This window comes from Terrapene carolina, unplaced genomic scaffold (genome assembly GCF_002925995.2).
Source record: "Terrapene carolina triunguis isolate 2854851 unplaced genomic scaffold, T_m_triunguis-2.0 Scaffold23, whole genome shotgun sequence".
NCBI lineage: Eukaryota > Metazoa > Chordata > Testudines > Emydidae > Terrapene > Terrapene triunguis.
The window spans coordinates 25,974,398-25,990,009 of NW_020664374.1; the positions used below are offsets into that span (position 1 = coordinate 25,974,398).

Genomic DNA, 15,612 nt, shown 5'->3' on the forward strand with positions numbered 1-15,612 from the left:
ATTGCACCCTTCACTATGTTGAGGGAGATGGAAAATACATGCCTGCAATACATTCAGTGTAGTCACAAATTATAAAGCTCACTCAAATTAGAACTTGTTAATATTGTTTTGAAATGGCTAAAATCGTTGGGAAAATCTCTCGATACCTATTTAAATAATTTCTTATCAACCAAGGTAATTAAAAATAGCAAAGCTTGCTGTATGAAATTGCCTTTGAATCAGTACGGCATTGATGAATCTGGTCTCTTATTTCTATTTCTTTTCTTGAAATCCTAGTTATGTCTGAATCTATACTATGCTGAAATGTACTCTGGGGAAGGAGGAGAATTAGTTATCCATCAAGTTTCCCATTGATCTAGAAATGGAATGTCTGCTAAAGTCAGAAGTGGCTTACTGGCTACATTTAGCAGCAAAGGAATCTGCATGTGATCAGCTCTGTTCAATCTAGTAGAGGTTTCTGCAGTCAATATTAATTACTCTACAGGATTTCAGGAGACATGAGAGAGATGAAGAGCCTAACTAGCTGTAAAGTTCATTAAAAGTAAACCCTGGACCTAGCAATGCTACTTGTGACATTTGTCCAAGCAGTGTTGGTTTTTCCATGTTAACAGCTTTGTGGTCAAGTACATTGCATCTGCCACACAGCAGAATTTGTGGACTCATTCCCTACTGGTCCCCTCTGTGTGGAACTAATGAAAACCTTCTCTCCCCTTCCCACCCCCCCATTCCCTGTTGGCATGGCAGAGTTGGTTGAGGGAGGCTAAGATGGAGTAAGCTATACACTGAACTTGTGCTTTGCAGCTGGGGCCTCAATTGCATAGCTATGCTGGGGATAGGCGGCGGGCAAACTGGTTCAAACCAGCCTCACTGCCTGCTTTGTTTTTTTAGTTGTTTCAAATGAGTCATGTAATAAACAGCTCACAAAAATGTCTATGGTAGTAATCATTTCCCACTCTACAGCTACATGTTTATAAATATTCATGGGGCTGTGATAGGATGTCATATGTCATGTAGGGTTGTGTCGATTGAATCACTTCACATAATATAATGTGGTTGTGCAGCCCAACTTGATACAGTGCAAGGTGTGCTACCCTGATAAATAGTTAGAAAGAGCAGTCTTCAAATAGTTAAAGGAAATTGAGCTCTCACAAATAAAGGTGATATTTAGAGTTTGCTTTTAATCTCTACCAACAAAAAGATTCAGATGAAGTCTTCAGCTTCCTTGTCTTTGTGTGGTAATTAGCAGGTGTTTTTCCTGCTAAGCGTGGGAGGAAGCAGGCAGTGAATGACTGTGATTCAGTTTATCACTAATGCATGCAAGCCTCACAAAAACAAATCTTTGAAATGGCATAATCTATACTTAAAGCCAAAGTGCAAGCAACAATCAATCACATTTTCATTCTGAAGATGCACTGATGGCAGCTTTAATAGCACTTCTTATGCTAATGAGGATAAATCAGTAAATTCTCATTTGAAAGAGGAGATTGTATTGTCATCATGTCTCTAGGTTTTGCTTTTGGCTGTGGATTTTTGGTTTTGTTTCTGTTTTTTCATGTGCTGAATTTGTGTGAACTGATTTGCAACCCAGGTGAGGGATGTTAATGTAGAGGGAGATGACGTCCATGATGGCAAGGATGACGTTCTGAGTAAGGTTGTTAATGTTGTAGAGTTTCTGGAGGAAGTTGGTTGTGTACTGGAGTAAAGTGGCGCCTTGTGTGGTTTGAGGATGGTTTGTATGAGTCCCAGTATTCCTTCAGTAAGAGGGTCATGGCCAGATATGATGGGTCTGCCTGGATTCCCTTGTTTCTGTATCTTGGGAAGCATGTAGAAGGTCCCTGGGGTGGGTTTGTGGGGTATGATTTTGTAGAGTTTCTCTTGGAGTTGTTTGGGGAAGGATTTGATTACACTCTTAAATTCCTGGGTGAATTGCAGTGTGAGGTCTTCTCCAAGTTCTTTATAATAGATGCTGTCAGAGAGCCTCATTGAGGTAGTCATCATGGTTGAGGACTACAATGGTACCCGCTTTGTCTGCTGGTTTGGTCACTGTCTGGTGATTGTATTTCAGGGACTGTATCGCTGTGCGCTGAGAGGTAGAGAGATTACGGTGGATGTAATATTTGTTAGGGATTTCAGAGTCAGTCTTCCCCCCCCCCCCCCGACCAATCAATGTAATGGTCAAGAGTGTGGTTTTGTCAACTGTTGGGTGTGCAGTGAGATGATTCCTTTTTCCTATGACTATTGATGGGGACATGGCAGTTGTAATCCAGTTGTCCTACACAATCACAACATGTGATCCACCGCATCCAGTGCACTAAATGCTGCAATAACAATTATGTGGGTGAAACAAATCAATCATTATGCTCCCCAATGAACTCACAGAAAAATGATAAAAACATCATATCATCGATCAGCAAACACTTTTCACAAAATGATCACTCCATCTTTGACCTCTCTGTCCTCATCCTCAAAGGAAACCTGCATAGGACCTTCAAAAGATGAGCCTGGAAGGTTAAATTCATAACTCTGCAAGATATTAAAAATCCATGAACTCAATAAAGACACTGCATTTATGGCTCATTACAACACTCAGTAACCCACTATCCCTCCTTTGTTCCACGACTGCAGAAGTGTTAATGTCCCACTTCATCTTGAATGGTCTCTTGCAACATGTATTAATTCCTTATGCTAAACAGTCTGTTCCACCTTGTGTTTAATTGTGACAATCTGGCCTGGTCTATGCTACAAAATTAGGTCAACACAAAGCAGCTTACGTCAATCTAACTAGGGAAGTAGAATTTGAAAGTTGAAGGCAGCTTAGGTGAAAGTGATCATGAAAGGTAACATTCATGATTCTAAGGAATGGTAGGAGGGAAAGCAGCACAATAAAGATAATGGATTTCAAGAAGGTAGACTTTAGCAAACTCAGGGAGTTGGTAGGTAAGATCCCATGCACCGCAAGTCTAAAGGGAAAACCAGTTCAAGACAGTTAGCACTTTTTCAAAGAGACATTATTAAGGACACTAGAGCAAACTATCCTACTGCATAGGAAAGATAGGAAGTATGGCAAGAAACCACCCCGGCTTAACCAGGAGATCTTCAATTATCTGAAACTCCAAAGAGAGTCCTACAAAAAGTGGAAACTAGGTCAAATTACAAAGGATGAATATAAACAAATAACACAAGTATGTAGGGACAAAATTAGAAAGGCCAAGGCACAAAATGAGATCGAAGTAGCTAGAGGCATAAAGGGTAATAAGAAAACATTCTACAAATACATTAGAAGCAAGATAAAGACCAAGAACAGGGTAGGCCCGTTACTCAATGGTGTGTGTGTGTGTGGGGGGGGGAAATATGGAAATGGCAGAAGTGCTAAATGACTTTTTTGCTTCTGTTTTCACCAAAAAGATTAGTAGCAAGTAGTAGCAATTTGGACATCTAACATAATGAATGCCAGTTAAAATGAGGTAGGATCAGAGGCTTGAATAAGGAAAGACCAAGTTCAAAATTATTTAGACAAGTTAAGTGTCTTCAAGTGACTTGATACATCCTAGAATACTCAAGAAGCTGACTGAGGAGATATCTGAGTCATTAGCAATTATCTCTGAAAAGTCATGGAAAACAGGAAAGATTTCGGAGGACTAGAAAAGAGCAAATATAGTGATAATCTATACAAAGAGAAATAAGGTCAACCTGGGGAATTACAGACCAGTCATCTTAACTTCAGTACCCAGAAAGATAATGGAGCAAATAATAAACAATCAATTTTCAAACACTTAGAAGATAATAAGGTGATAGGTAACAGTCAGAATGGATTTGTCAAAAATAAATCATGCCAAATCAACCTAATAGCTTTCTTGGACAGGGTAGCAAGCTTTGTGAATGGGGGGAAGCAGTAGATGTGGTATATCTTGACGTTAGTAAGGCTTTTGATACTGTCTTGCATGACCTTCTCATAAACAAACTAGGGAAATACAACCTAGATGGAGATACTATAAAGTGGGTGCATAACTGGTTGGAAAACCATTCCCAGAGAGTAGTTATCAGTGGTTCACAGTGAAGATGGAAGGGCATTTTGAGTGGGGTCATGCAGGGATCAGTTCTGGGTCCAGTTCTGTTCAATACCTTCATCAATGATTTAGATAATGGCATAGAGAGTACACTTATAATCTTTGTTGATGATACCACGGTGGTAGGGGTTGCAACTGCTTTGGAGGATAGGATTAAAATTCAAAATGATCTGGGCAAACTGGAGAAATGGTCTGAAGTAAATAGGATGACATTCAATAAGGACAAATGCAAAATACCCCACTTAGGAAGGAACAATCAGTTGCACACATACAAAATGGGAAATGACTGCCTAGGAAGGAGTACTGCAGACTATGGGGGTCATAGTGGATCAAAAGCTATATATGAGTCAACAGTGTAACACTGTTTCAAAAAAAGCAAACATCATTCTGGTATGTATTAGCAGGATTGTTGTAAGCAAGACATGAGAAGTAATTCTTCCGCTCTACTCCATGCTGATAAGGCCTCAACTGGAGTATTGTGTCCAGTTCTGGATGCCACATTTCAGGTAGGATGTGGACAAATTGAAGAAAGTCCAGAGAAGAGCAACAAAAAAGATTAAAGGACTAGAAAATATGGGAAGATTGAAAAAAAATGTGGTTTTTTAGTCTGGAGACTGAGAGGGGACATGATAACACTTTTCAAGTATATAAAAGGTTGTTACAAGGAGAAGGGAGAAAAATGTTCTCCTTAACTTTTGAGGCTAGGACAAGAAGCAATGGGCTTAAACTGCAGCAAGGGCAGTTTAGGTTGGACATTAGGAAAAATTTCCTGTCAGGGTTGTGAAACACTGAAATAAATTGGCTAGAGAGATTGTGGAATCTCCATCATTGGAGATTTTTAAGAGCAGGTTAGACAAACACCTGACAGGGATGGTCTAGATAATACTTAGACCTGTCATGAATACAGGGGACTGGACTAGATGACCTCTCAAGGTCCCTTCCAGTCCTACGAGTCTATGATTCTATAAATGTTTAACTTAAATTTTGCTCCTGCTGACATAACTGCCCAGCTATGCCAACTTAATAACTCCACATCCATGAGTGGCATAGCGTCAAGGTCAATGTAGTTAGGGCGACGCAATGTCAGTGTAGACACTGTGTTGTTTATGTTAACTGTTACTGGCTTTCAGGAGCCTTCCTATAATGCCCCACAGTAACAGTACAATAGATACAAGCTATCTTGGTGACGACACACACCGCCAACACAAGGATCAAAGTGTTGACATACATAAGTGATGTAATTACTGCGGTAGCTATATGCTGATGTAAGTTAGGTCGACTTAATTTTGTATGTAGACATGGCCTCTAAGTCAGGCACGCCAGAACAGGCAGACCAGAGGAAGAGGTGATGCCGGGACATGGTATGGGGGCAGGGGTGGTGTGAGGTTGGGGGCTTGGGGAGAAGGGGCAGTACAGTGGCATGGCATGGGGGTGGGGCCATGGTTCAGGCATCTGTGCCTCACTCCTTTTAGGGCACTTCTGCTGCTCCTGCTCTGAGTACCTTTCCCAGACCTGAAGAAGAGCTCTGTGTATGCTCAAAAGGTTGTCTCTTTCTCCAACAGAAGTTGGTCCAATAAAAGATATTGCATCCCACACCTTGTCTCTCTAAATTATAAAATGAACAGTCAAAGGAATCATGTTGCCTGTTTATCTAAGTGCTTCTGTTTGTCACTCTTTCTGACAAATAGTTAAAAATAAATTCTGTTTTACTAAGATCCACAGCACATTTGTCATGGTAGTTAGGTGCCTATAGAAAAGAGCAAAGCAAGAACAAAATTAAGGATAGCAATTTCCAAAGCCAGAGACCCTCATCAGAGAGAACCCTGCCTCAAGACATGACATGGAAAAACTAAGATTCCAAGAGCCAGTCATCTTAACTGCTATGATAAGGTGTAAGGTGACAGTCTGTGTTTAAGATAAACAGATCTGAGATTAATACGTTTTTTAAATTCTTCAGTACCTCCTGAATTCTACATGTAAATTTACAGTACAGAAACTTGAAAACATATACTACCCTGAATTCTAAATGAAGTCTTCTTAGGAATGCAGCTGCCTGCTCCTTGCATTATGCAGAATACTGCACACATGTTCACTAGATATTCTGTATCTCCATGACCCGAGCTTGATGCCTTCTACCTTATAGTACAGTGGGTCTCAAGCTTTTTTACTGGTGACCCCTTTCACGTCGCAAGCCTCTGAGTGCAACCCCCCTAATAAATTAAACACTGTTTTTAATATATTTAACACCATTATAAATGCTGGAAGCAAGCGGGGTTTGGGGTGGAGGTTGACAGCTTGAGACCCCCCCCTCCCCCATGTAATGACCTTGCAACCTCCTGAGGGGTCCTGACCCCCAGTTTGAGAACCCCTGTTATAGTAGGAAGTCAAGGTGTTAATTTTAACCTGCATGGTTCTAGTTAACCTGTGATCTGGTTGTCTGAGAGATCACGTCTCTCTGTAAAATTGTATCCTAGTTGTAGTCAGTGGAGACACTGGAGCTGGACCCTCTATGGTATAGAAGAAAGAATTGTTGTTGAAATAAATATTACACTGTTGCATTTAAGCAAGAAAACAATGACAGAATGCGAACAATTTTCCCTCAGATTAGAAATGTACAAACTGTCTCAATAGGAAATGCCCTGATGCCTTCAAACCAGTTTGTCTGAATACTCATTATTCCTTATAATGTATCCCCTAGAGAAATTAATGCAGTCACATACCCAATCAAGGAAGTTTGAAGTACCATGGCCATGCTCAAGCAAGTATCATTATTGTTGCTACTTGCAATGCTACAGCACCTTTCAATCAAACATCTTTTTTTTTTAAATGTAAAATTACCAAAGTTTCCTACTGCTAGTTGTGGTAGTTTTCAAATAATCTCTTTACCTTATTGCTGATTAATAATATAAGATATACAACCTATTTCTGTGTAATCGGATGCTTTCTCCTCTATAAGCAGCCTCTACCTCCTATTTCATTCATTCAGTGAAGTCACAAGCCATTGGTTTGTGACATGAGACTTGTTTCTGTCTTGATGAATTTTGATATTCCAAATACTGCAGTGAAGCATGACTGAAGGAATTATCCAGGAAGAAAGTGTTTATAGTTCAGGGAGATCTTCTGGTCTGTTGTACACACACAAACACACCTCCTTGATATTTGATTCCAATGTGGAAGAAAATACAGCTCAAGTACAAAACAGTATAATGGGGAATTGATATAATGTTATGCTTGTAAAGTTGCTAGTGTGGCTGTGGTATGATTTGTATCATCTGTAAATATTAGAGTATAGAGTGCACAGTTCACAGGGAGAAGGGAGCAGAACAATATGTAAAATGTCATATATTCATTTTGTATAGACAGGCAGCACTAGTTCTGCATTCTGCATGCTTTTTTAAACAGGAGCTGTTAAAATGTAAAAAGGAGTAAAGTGAGAAAAGGATTTGTTGTTAGTAAATAGCTGAATTCAGCATTGAATGAATATAACATTACTTATGGCACACAGTGGAATATTCAATCAGGCTCCTTTTCAAGCCATTGATATTCTCTATGGCTGGTGCATAATACTGTCTAGAGAATTAAAGGATGTTAACATTTCATTACTCCTGCCATTGATTTTTCTCTACTTTCTTCACAACAAAAATCAAAATGTGACCTCTTATTCCACTGAATTAGTTCCAGAGCACTTGCCATTACTGACCTCCTAATGAAAATTAATGATGGCTTCTTTCATTCAGTCTTACAAGTAAGCACAGCAAGCAAATTTCCCAAAAGCGTGATTTTTTCCCCTCAGATGGAAATGAAAAAGACCGTATTAAATACAAATCCTATGTTAAGGCAGCATTAAGTCTGCAAATTTAAACAGTCAAAAGTCAGAACATTCATAATATTTTAATTATGATTTCAATTGCATCATTGGGACCCAATGCTGCAAAAACTTAACCATGTCAGTAGCTTTACTCATGTACAGTCAGTGAGACTACTCATATAAGTAAAGTTACATCTGTGTTTAAATCTTTGCAGCATTGGGCCCTTTATTTGTTTATATTGCACATATTTGGTCACATCCTGCCCCCCTAACCCACTTCATCCTGCATAGGGGAAACTGAGGGTGGCATAGAGCAGCATTTACACTAAACACTTCTGGGCCCATGATGTGGGGCAGAATCAGCAGGTCCTGGGTGCTAGATCAGTTACTTTAGGCAGCAGACTTAAGTTAAAACAACAGTAAGGCATAAAGCCACCTCTGCCCTCCATCAACTTCTCCAGTCTTGCACTGAGCACAATTCGGCTTGACTGGAAGTTCTTGGCCACTGTATATATGTTAGGCATTGCATATATTAAGGTAGTCTAAGATATTGCCGTACAAACATGCAGTGCATGCTAATTAACTTTAACTATTTCATTTCTGGACTTTTGGGTGTTTAAATATGCAAATTTTGCACTAACATAGATATTTACTTTCTTTTCTCAAGACTAGAAAAGGCTTTACATTATTTTATATTTTTTAGTGGAATTATCTCCCTCTGCTCAAATAACACCAAAAAACAAACAGGTGAACTGATTGCATTTATAGCCATCCATACAAATATATATGCACAAATCACCTTCAGGGTAAGACCATGGGCTCTCTTACATCTGTGTAAATTAGGCATAACTCCATCAGCATCAAAACAGGATAAATGAGAGGATCCATATCTGGACGTGAAAACTAGATACTTTATCTATGGCATTTGCTGATGACACAAAATTATCTAGTGAAAACATATTATTGTCTGAAGATCAAGTCAAATACCTAATTTTCTTTCTTTCTTTCTTTCTTTAGACAACAAAGATTATGATGCATATCTATCCTATACCAAAGTGGATCCAGACCAGTGGAATCAAGAAACTGGGGAAGAAGAACGATTTGCTCTTGAGATCCTACCAGATATGCTTGAAAAGCATTATGGGTACAAGTTGTTCATACCAGATAGAGATTTGATTCCCACTGGAAGTAAGTTATATTCAGCCATTTGTGTGTGTTTCCTATATGGGGAAAACAGAAAATACATATATGTTGCAACAATGTGCTTTCTATCATAATATCCTCAGAGTCTTATCTCTGAGTTTTCTCTATCATTTTAAAAAATATTTTAACTGATTTTCGAGGTGCACTTTTAAAATATTTGTTGGCTTGCCTCTGTTCTTCCCTAAAATATCACTTGCGTATTTGGTTGGGTATTATTTTCAGTTAAGATGATAGTGTTCAGGAAAGACATAGACAGGAAAGCATGACAAGACCAGTATTTTATACGGTTTGGTGTGGAGCCTTTCTATCTATGAATCAAATACTGATGTTCTTAATCTGTTTTAACTCAGTCCATACTTGGACAAATTCCCATGGCCCTGAATGTGCACTGAGTAAAATCGGAGTAAGGACTCATTCCTTAAAAGAGACACAAATGTATCACTCCACTGTTGTACTAGTTTCAACACAAGTTTATTATCCCCCTTTGCTTATTCCAGAAACTAATCAAGCTTTTTATAGGGGGGATAATAGACTTGTGTTGAAACTAGTACAACAGTGGAGTGATACATTTGTGTCTCTTTTAAGGAATGCTATATACCATGGCATTCTGTTAGTATTCACAGCAGATGAGTTTTTGGCGTGGCTACTGGAGATCTTCATAGAGAGCAAAATTAGCTAATTAGTGCTTAGTTTTGTTCATTTACTACTTGTTCATGTTTATTTTGCATAGTCCTGCCCAATTTTAGTTACTGCTTTAGAGAGAAGTTGTAAAGTCCATCTCCATAGCTTCCATGTAGCCTTCAAACTGCCACCTTCTTACTGGATTATTCTAATTTACTTTTACTAAAGGCAGTAATGAATCTTTTATCTTAAAAAGAAAAAAATAGACACATTAGCAGCAAAGTTGTTGTTAAGATCTGCAATAATCTGAGCATTAATTCACAGGAGGCAACATTGTAGATGCCTGGGGGGGAAAAAAGACAGACTAAGGGTCCAACCCTGCAATATACACAAGAGTAACTTGTGAGTTTATTGTGTATGATTGGTCCCCTAAATCACATGGTCATGGTTCTGTTACCGCACAGAATGACTTTTAAAACAGAAGAATGATGATGATAATACATAGCCTTGCTCACGTGCAGATGTTGGTATTTGTACAAAAAATTAGCCAGTACCCAAATATTCTGATGAATAGAAACCCATTCACGTCAGGGGGAGGGGAAATTGAATGAATGTATGCAATCAGTACTTTTCAGTGTTCAGCCAACTGTTCCTGGACAGGAGAATTTAGCCCATTTGTTTCTACCGAGGTTTTTGGGTGAGATACTTGCTTCGACTGATCTTGAGCAACTGTCTTTTTTTACAGCCTACATTGAAGATGTGGCAAGATGTGTAGACCAAAGCAAGCGACTGATCATCGTCATGACTCCAAATTATGTGGTAAGGAGAGGCTGGAGCATCTTCGAACTGGAAACCAGGCTTCGGAACATGCTAGTCACTGGAGAAATTAAAGTGATACTGATTGAATGCAGTGAACTCCGGGGAATTATGAACTACCAGGAGGTCGAGGCCCTCAAACATACCATCAAGCTTCTAACTGTCATTAAATGGCATGGACCAAAATGCAACAAGTTGAATTCTAAATTCTGGAAACGTTTACAGTACGAAATGCCTTTTAAGAGGATAGAACCCATCACACATGAGCAGGTTTTAGATGTCAGTGAGCAGGGGCCCTTTGGGGAACTGCAGACGGTCTCAGCAATTTCAATGGCTGCTGCCACCTCCACTGCTCTTGCCACTGCCCATCCAGATCTGCGCTCCACCTTTCATAATACGTATCATTCACAGATGCGCCAGAAACACTATTATAGAAGCTATGAATACGATGTACCTCCTACTGGCACCCTGCCTCTTACCTCAATAGGTAACCAGCATACCTACTGCAACATCCCTATGACACTTATCAATGGGCAGCGGCCGCAGACAAAAACTAACAGAGAGCAGAATCCAGAAGAGGCTCACACAAACAGTGCGATACTGCCCCTCTTGCCACGGGAGACCAGTATATCAAGTGTCATTTGGTGACAGAAATGCAAAGGGGGACCCCAACCCCCTGGAGTAGGAGCTAAGTGTGCAGTCTGGTGCCTGGAACTACATCCTCGACTGCTGCTGTTAAACATGCATTACAATCTATAAAATACGAGGAAAAACAGGGTCTTGTACATATGTTTTTTGCAGTTTCTTTGTAGCATCAGTCTTCCTGTTTTACCCATGTCTCTGCCATTCACATCTTTGACTTTGTTTTATACGTCATTGGAATTTGTATATTACAGTTTTTTTAAATGAAGAGACTGCTGTATAGATAGGAAATCTTTTTTGCTCCATTAGTATAGTTTTAGAATTTTTTTAAACATTTCTTGGGAATGCTTGGACGAAGCTATGTTAATATCAGAAGCACCATCCATTTTGTTGGCCTGCCTAGCCTGATACATGAAGGCCATGCCTGCTGCATTTCACCGTTGTGAAGAACCTTTGTTCTTAGGAGGACCCCGCCAATCATTCTGAGCTCCAATTTCATTACTTATCCCATGACAACACTTTTTCCTCCCGCCTCCCCTTATGATGGTCCCATGCTGGGTAACACTACAGACAGTCTGATCATCTAACATTTAACTCAGTAAATGCTTGTCAGACAACAAGATATACCCAATATGTATCAATTGCCTCACAGTAACCACTACAGAGTGTGTAGAAAGTAGAGTTTGTTTTTGTTTTACAGATGAGTTTATTTGTATCCCTTTTATTTATATAAAGCAACAACCCTAATTCGATCACTTCTGGAATAGTGTGAATGTGTGAATGTGTACGCAGCTTTTTTTTTTTTTTGCTTGTTTTTGTTAAGCATTTGACTTTTTCTTTTCCCCCTTTTAAATTCTGCAAATGAGGTTATTTGCAATTGTCAAACAAGTAAGGTAATAGGTGTTGAAGTGCAGTAAATCCTGCTGAGATTTACAATGATGGCTTCCAAACCAAAGGGGAGTAGAAGGACAATATCAACTATGGTTTGTCACATTGTATTATAGAAAATGGATTTTTCTAAAAAGTAAGAGCAAAACATTTCTTTCCAGCTGAGTATGGATTCCCCTTGTATTTGAATGTTCTGATCACTGTAATTACTTTTCAATGATATATTCACATTTGAGCATTTTTATATTTTGTTTTAGCTTGTTACAATAAGTAAAACCTAATTAATTTCAAGGTGATTTAAATGAGAACTCAGGTAGTAAAAAAGAAATTATGAGTACCAACGAACATAAATGTTGTAAGAATAAACATTTATTTATACAATATTAATATTTAAATTGGACGTGGAAGCATTAAAAACCATTAAGTTTATTGAATAAATAAATAAACTAGTTTGGTTTTTAATGCATGATTCCATCTTTGAGGATTGCAGATTACATGTGTACCATTGCTCCCAGATTAAAAAAAAAAATCACTGTTCAGATATCTCTAGAACTAATGGAATAAGGATCTTACCCATATTTACATTCAACTGATGCAAAAGTCACTTTCCATTTTAGAAAATTTAAAGAATGGAGTTAGATTTTTTTTTTCTTTTAAAAGGGCCATATTCTCTGCTGGTGTAAATGGAACTAGTGGAGGTGCTCCAATGACCATCAGCAGAGGATTGGCCCTTTCTTTTTTTTTTAATATCAACAATACAACATGAACACTAGGAAACAGCTTTTAAATTATTTCAGCAACTCATTACATAACAGCTGACTGGTGTTGGCCAATATAATGGATGTTGTGTGATTTGTTCATTCTTATTATCACTATATTCAAAAAAATACAAGTTTTAATATTTTGGTCTCATTAGTAAGATGTGATTGGTCAAAAATGTGTAACCTGCAGTTTGTGGGCGTTTGTGGGGGTAAGTCAATATTGACAATGTCTGAGGAACGACTATTATGTTGTAACAGTCAAGAATTCTCAGTATCTGCATAACCAGTTAAAGGAGCTTTGGGATGTGCACTGACTTTTATTTGCTGAAAAATGTTTTTTTCTCTGACAATTCGCTCGGGTCCTTTTCTGCAATCTGTTCTTTATTTCAATTGTGTCCCCCTGGACATGTGCCAAATATCCACAAAATGAAAATGAAGCTGCCAGGGCAGATAAAATTTCAAGACAGCTTTACAGATTTGATTATTTTCAGATTGTAAAACAATTGTTATTTATTTTATATTATAGATGCCTGTCAGGAACTGATGGCATTTAACTTTATTTGACTGGATTCTAAATTCCTCCAATACCCAGAAAAATTAAAATATTGTAAAATCTTTCCCTCGTCCCTCCCCTTTATATTTTTTAAGATGAAGATTGGGATGTGGAATAAATATAGAGTGTAACAACCTGGCGACAGTCACATTCTAGGCATTGGTAGGTGTTTCTTTAGCCACATTGGGGGTACTTTTTTGTTGTTCTATTTTTAGTGTAGATTTAAGCACTTTGAATAGCATGATTCAGGGATTGATGGATACTATTTGATATTCACACTATTTAAGAAAAGTTTTTTATTATTATGCTTTGTCATATTATTAAAAACAAACAAACAAATGAAAAAAGAAATACATGGAGAAGCTATCTATGACTTTAGAAACATTCCTCCCAGGTATTCCTCTACTATAAACAGCTCTGTGTGAGAAACAGTGAAGGAAACTGTCATGTGTTCACGTGCTCTATGTTTGACAAAAGTTCTGTTAGAACGCAAAATAAAAAGGAAAAAAAAAATTAATTTGCCCTAGTGCTTAGGCTCCATCCTTTTTTGGTTCAGATGTTCTAGTTTTTGATAATGCAGTCTGAAGTGTGCATGCAATAGCCAAGTGCAAGGGTTAGCCATTAAAAAAAAAAAGCACTTTACCTTTGAAAATTGTAGTGTGGTGATTGGACAAAATGTATTATGCCTGGTTTCCATCTGTCACTAATTGTGGGTATGTATATGGAGTCGATGCACATGAAGTATCTAGACACGGTGCTCCATCGTTATAAGATTCTCTTATCAGGCTACTCCTTGATATAAAGCTAAAGGACTTTATCACCCCGCCCCATGGAAACTCACTATAAACATCCCCCTTCTAGAGGTTCAAACACAGCTTTGCTGAAAGGGAGGACTGCACAGCATGCAGCTGATTATTTTGAAGATAAAGTATCTCTGGGCTTGATTCTGCTCTCAGCTACATCAGTGTAACTCTATTGCAGTTGATGAAGTTAAGCCAGTGTAAAAACTGATTTAAGTGAGAGGAGAATCAGGAAAAATGGATCAGAAAAGAACTTGTATTTACAAATAACGATGGGATAAAATTCTGATCCCCCACTGAAGTCAGTGACAAAACTCCCACTGACATTAGTGGGGCCAGGATTTCACCCCAGGAGTCTACAGCATAAAACACTTTGGCATTCTTTCTTTCAGGATGGCTGTTGCTCGGGTTACACATTTTTTAGCCTTAGATGCAAAATTCTTGCATTTTCTGTTAGCACCCAGCTGTTAAAATGAAGTAGACATTACATAATGGCAGATAATCAGACTCTACATATTTAGAAAACCTGTTATACTTATCTGATTAAAATGCACAACATTTTAGTTGAATTGCATGCATTAATAATCCATTTACATTATAGAGTGAGCAATGAGCTTTTGAGGAAACAGGCCCGATGAGCAGGCTTCCTTTTTTCTCAAACTTAAAAAAAAATTTTTTACGTCTACAAACCTCGGAAAAACTTTATTAGAATTACAATAAAGCAGACACTAAGAAAAGCCAGTGGAATAAAAGCCAAGGTTGGAGAAGGGGGAAACATCAGCCTGTTTCTTAATTGGGATATGGACATTCTCTGTTATGGAGTCCAGCCGCAACTCAGTCCAACCTACATAAAGCAACTGGCATGTGCCACATCCTGCAGATGGATCAACAGAGTCAGAAATACAGCCCTGATATCTGGCACAGTGCTGAATGGTTTTGCATTTGCTAGTAACCCAGCAGCATACACAGTTGTTGGGGAGTCATCCATAGTTGTGGTACATAGGGAGACAAAATTTTGTGGGCACTAAGACTCTTCCTCCATAACAGGCTTAGTGCATGATCTGGAGCAACTATTTTAATTCTTACCCTCCCTACACACAACTCAATATCATTTCTACCCCTCTTCATAACTGAACAGGAGCTTTGTTTGGCTGGAATTAGAGAAACATGGGCAGTTTCATAACACTGGGTATCTCCCTGCATAATGCTTGCTTCAAGTTCCTTAGCTGTTTTATCTCTGCCACAGCACTAGCTCTGTTAATAGTCACTGAGTGGAGAAGGAGGAGTGAGCATTTCACCCTTCAGGTATGATTTAGTAGTATCACTGGTTTTGTAGGTTGAATTCAGCATTGATACCATGCTGTCTCTTGGGGCATGTTATTTTGCTGAACAGTTCCCCATTGACACTGGACATACACCAAAAGAGGACAAGGCAGCATCATGTTTCTCTAAC

At 38.6% G+C, this 15,612-nt stretch overlaps 1 protein-coding gene across 1 annotated transcript in view; it reads left to right on the forward strand.

The window, feature by feature from the left end:
* The window catches only part of LOC113406191 (interleukin-1 receptor accessory protein-like 1), a 544,469-nt gene extending 533,306 nt beyond the window's left edge, over window positions 1-11,163 (forward strand). The window contains exons 9-10 of the mRNA XM_026649368.1: window positions 8,893-9,063; window positions 10,445-11,163. Of these exons, the coding sequence (XP_026505153.1) occupies window positions 8,893-9,063; window positions 10,445-11,163 (890 nt within the window). The remainder of the gene's footprint in view (window positions 1-8,892; window positions 9,064-10,444) is intronic.
* Window positions 11,164-15,612: the final 4,449 nt, after the last annotated feature.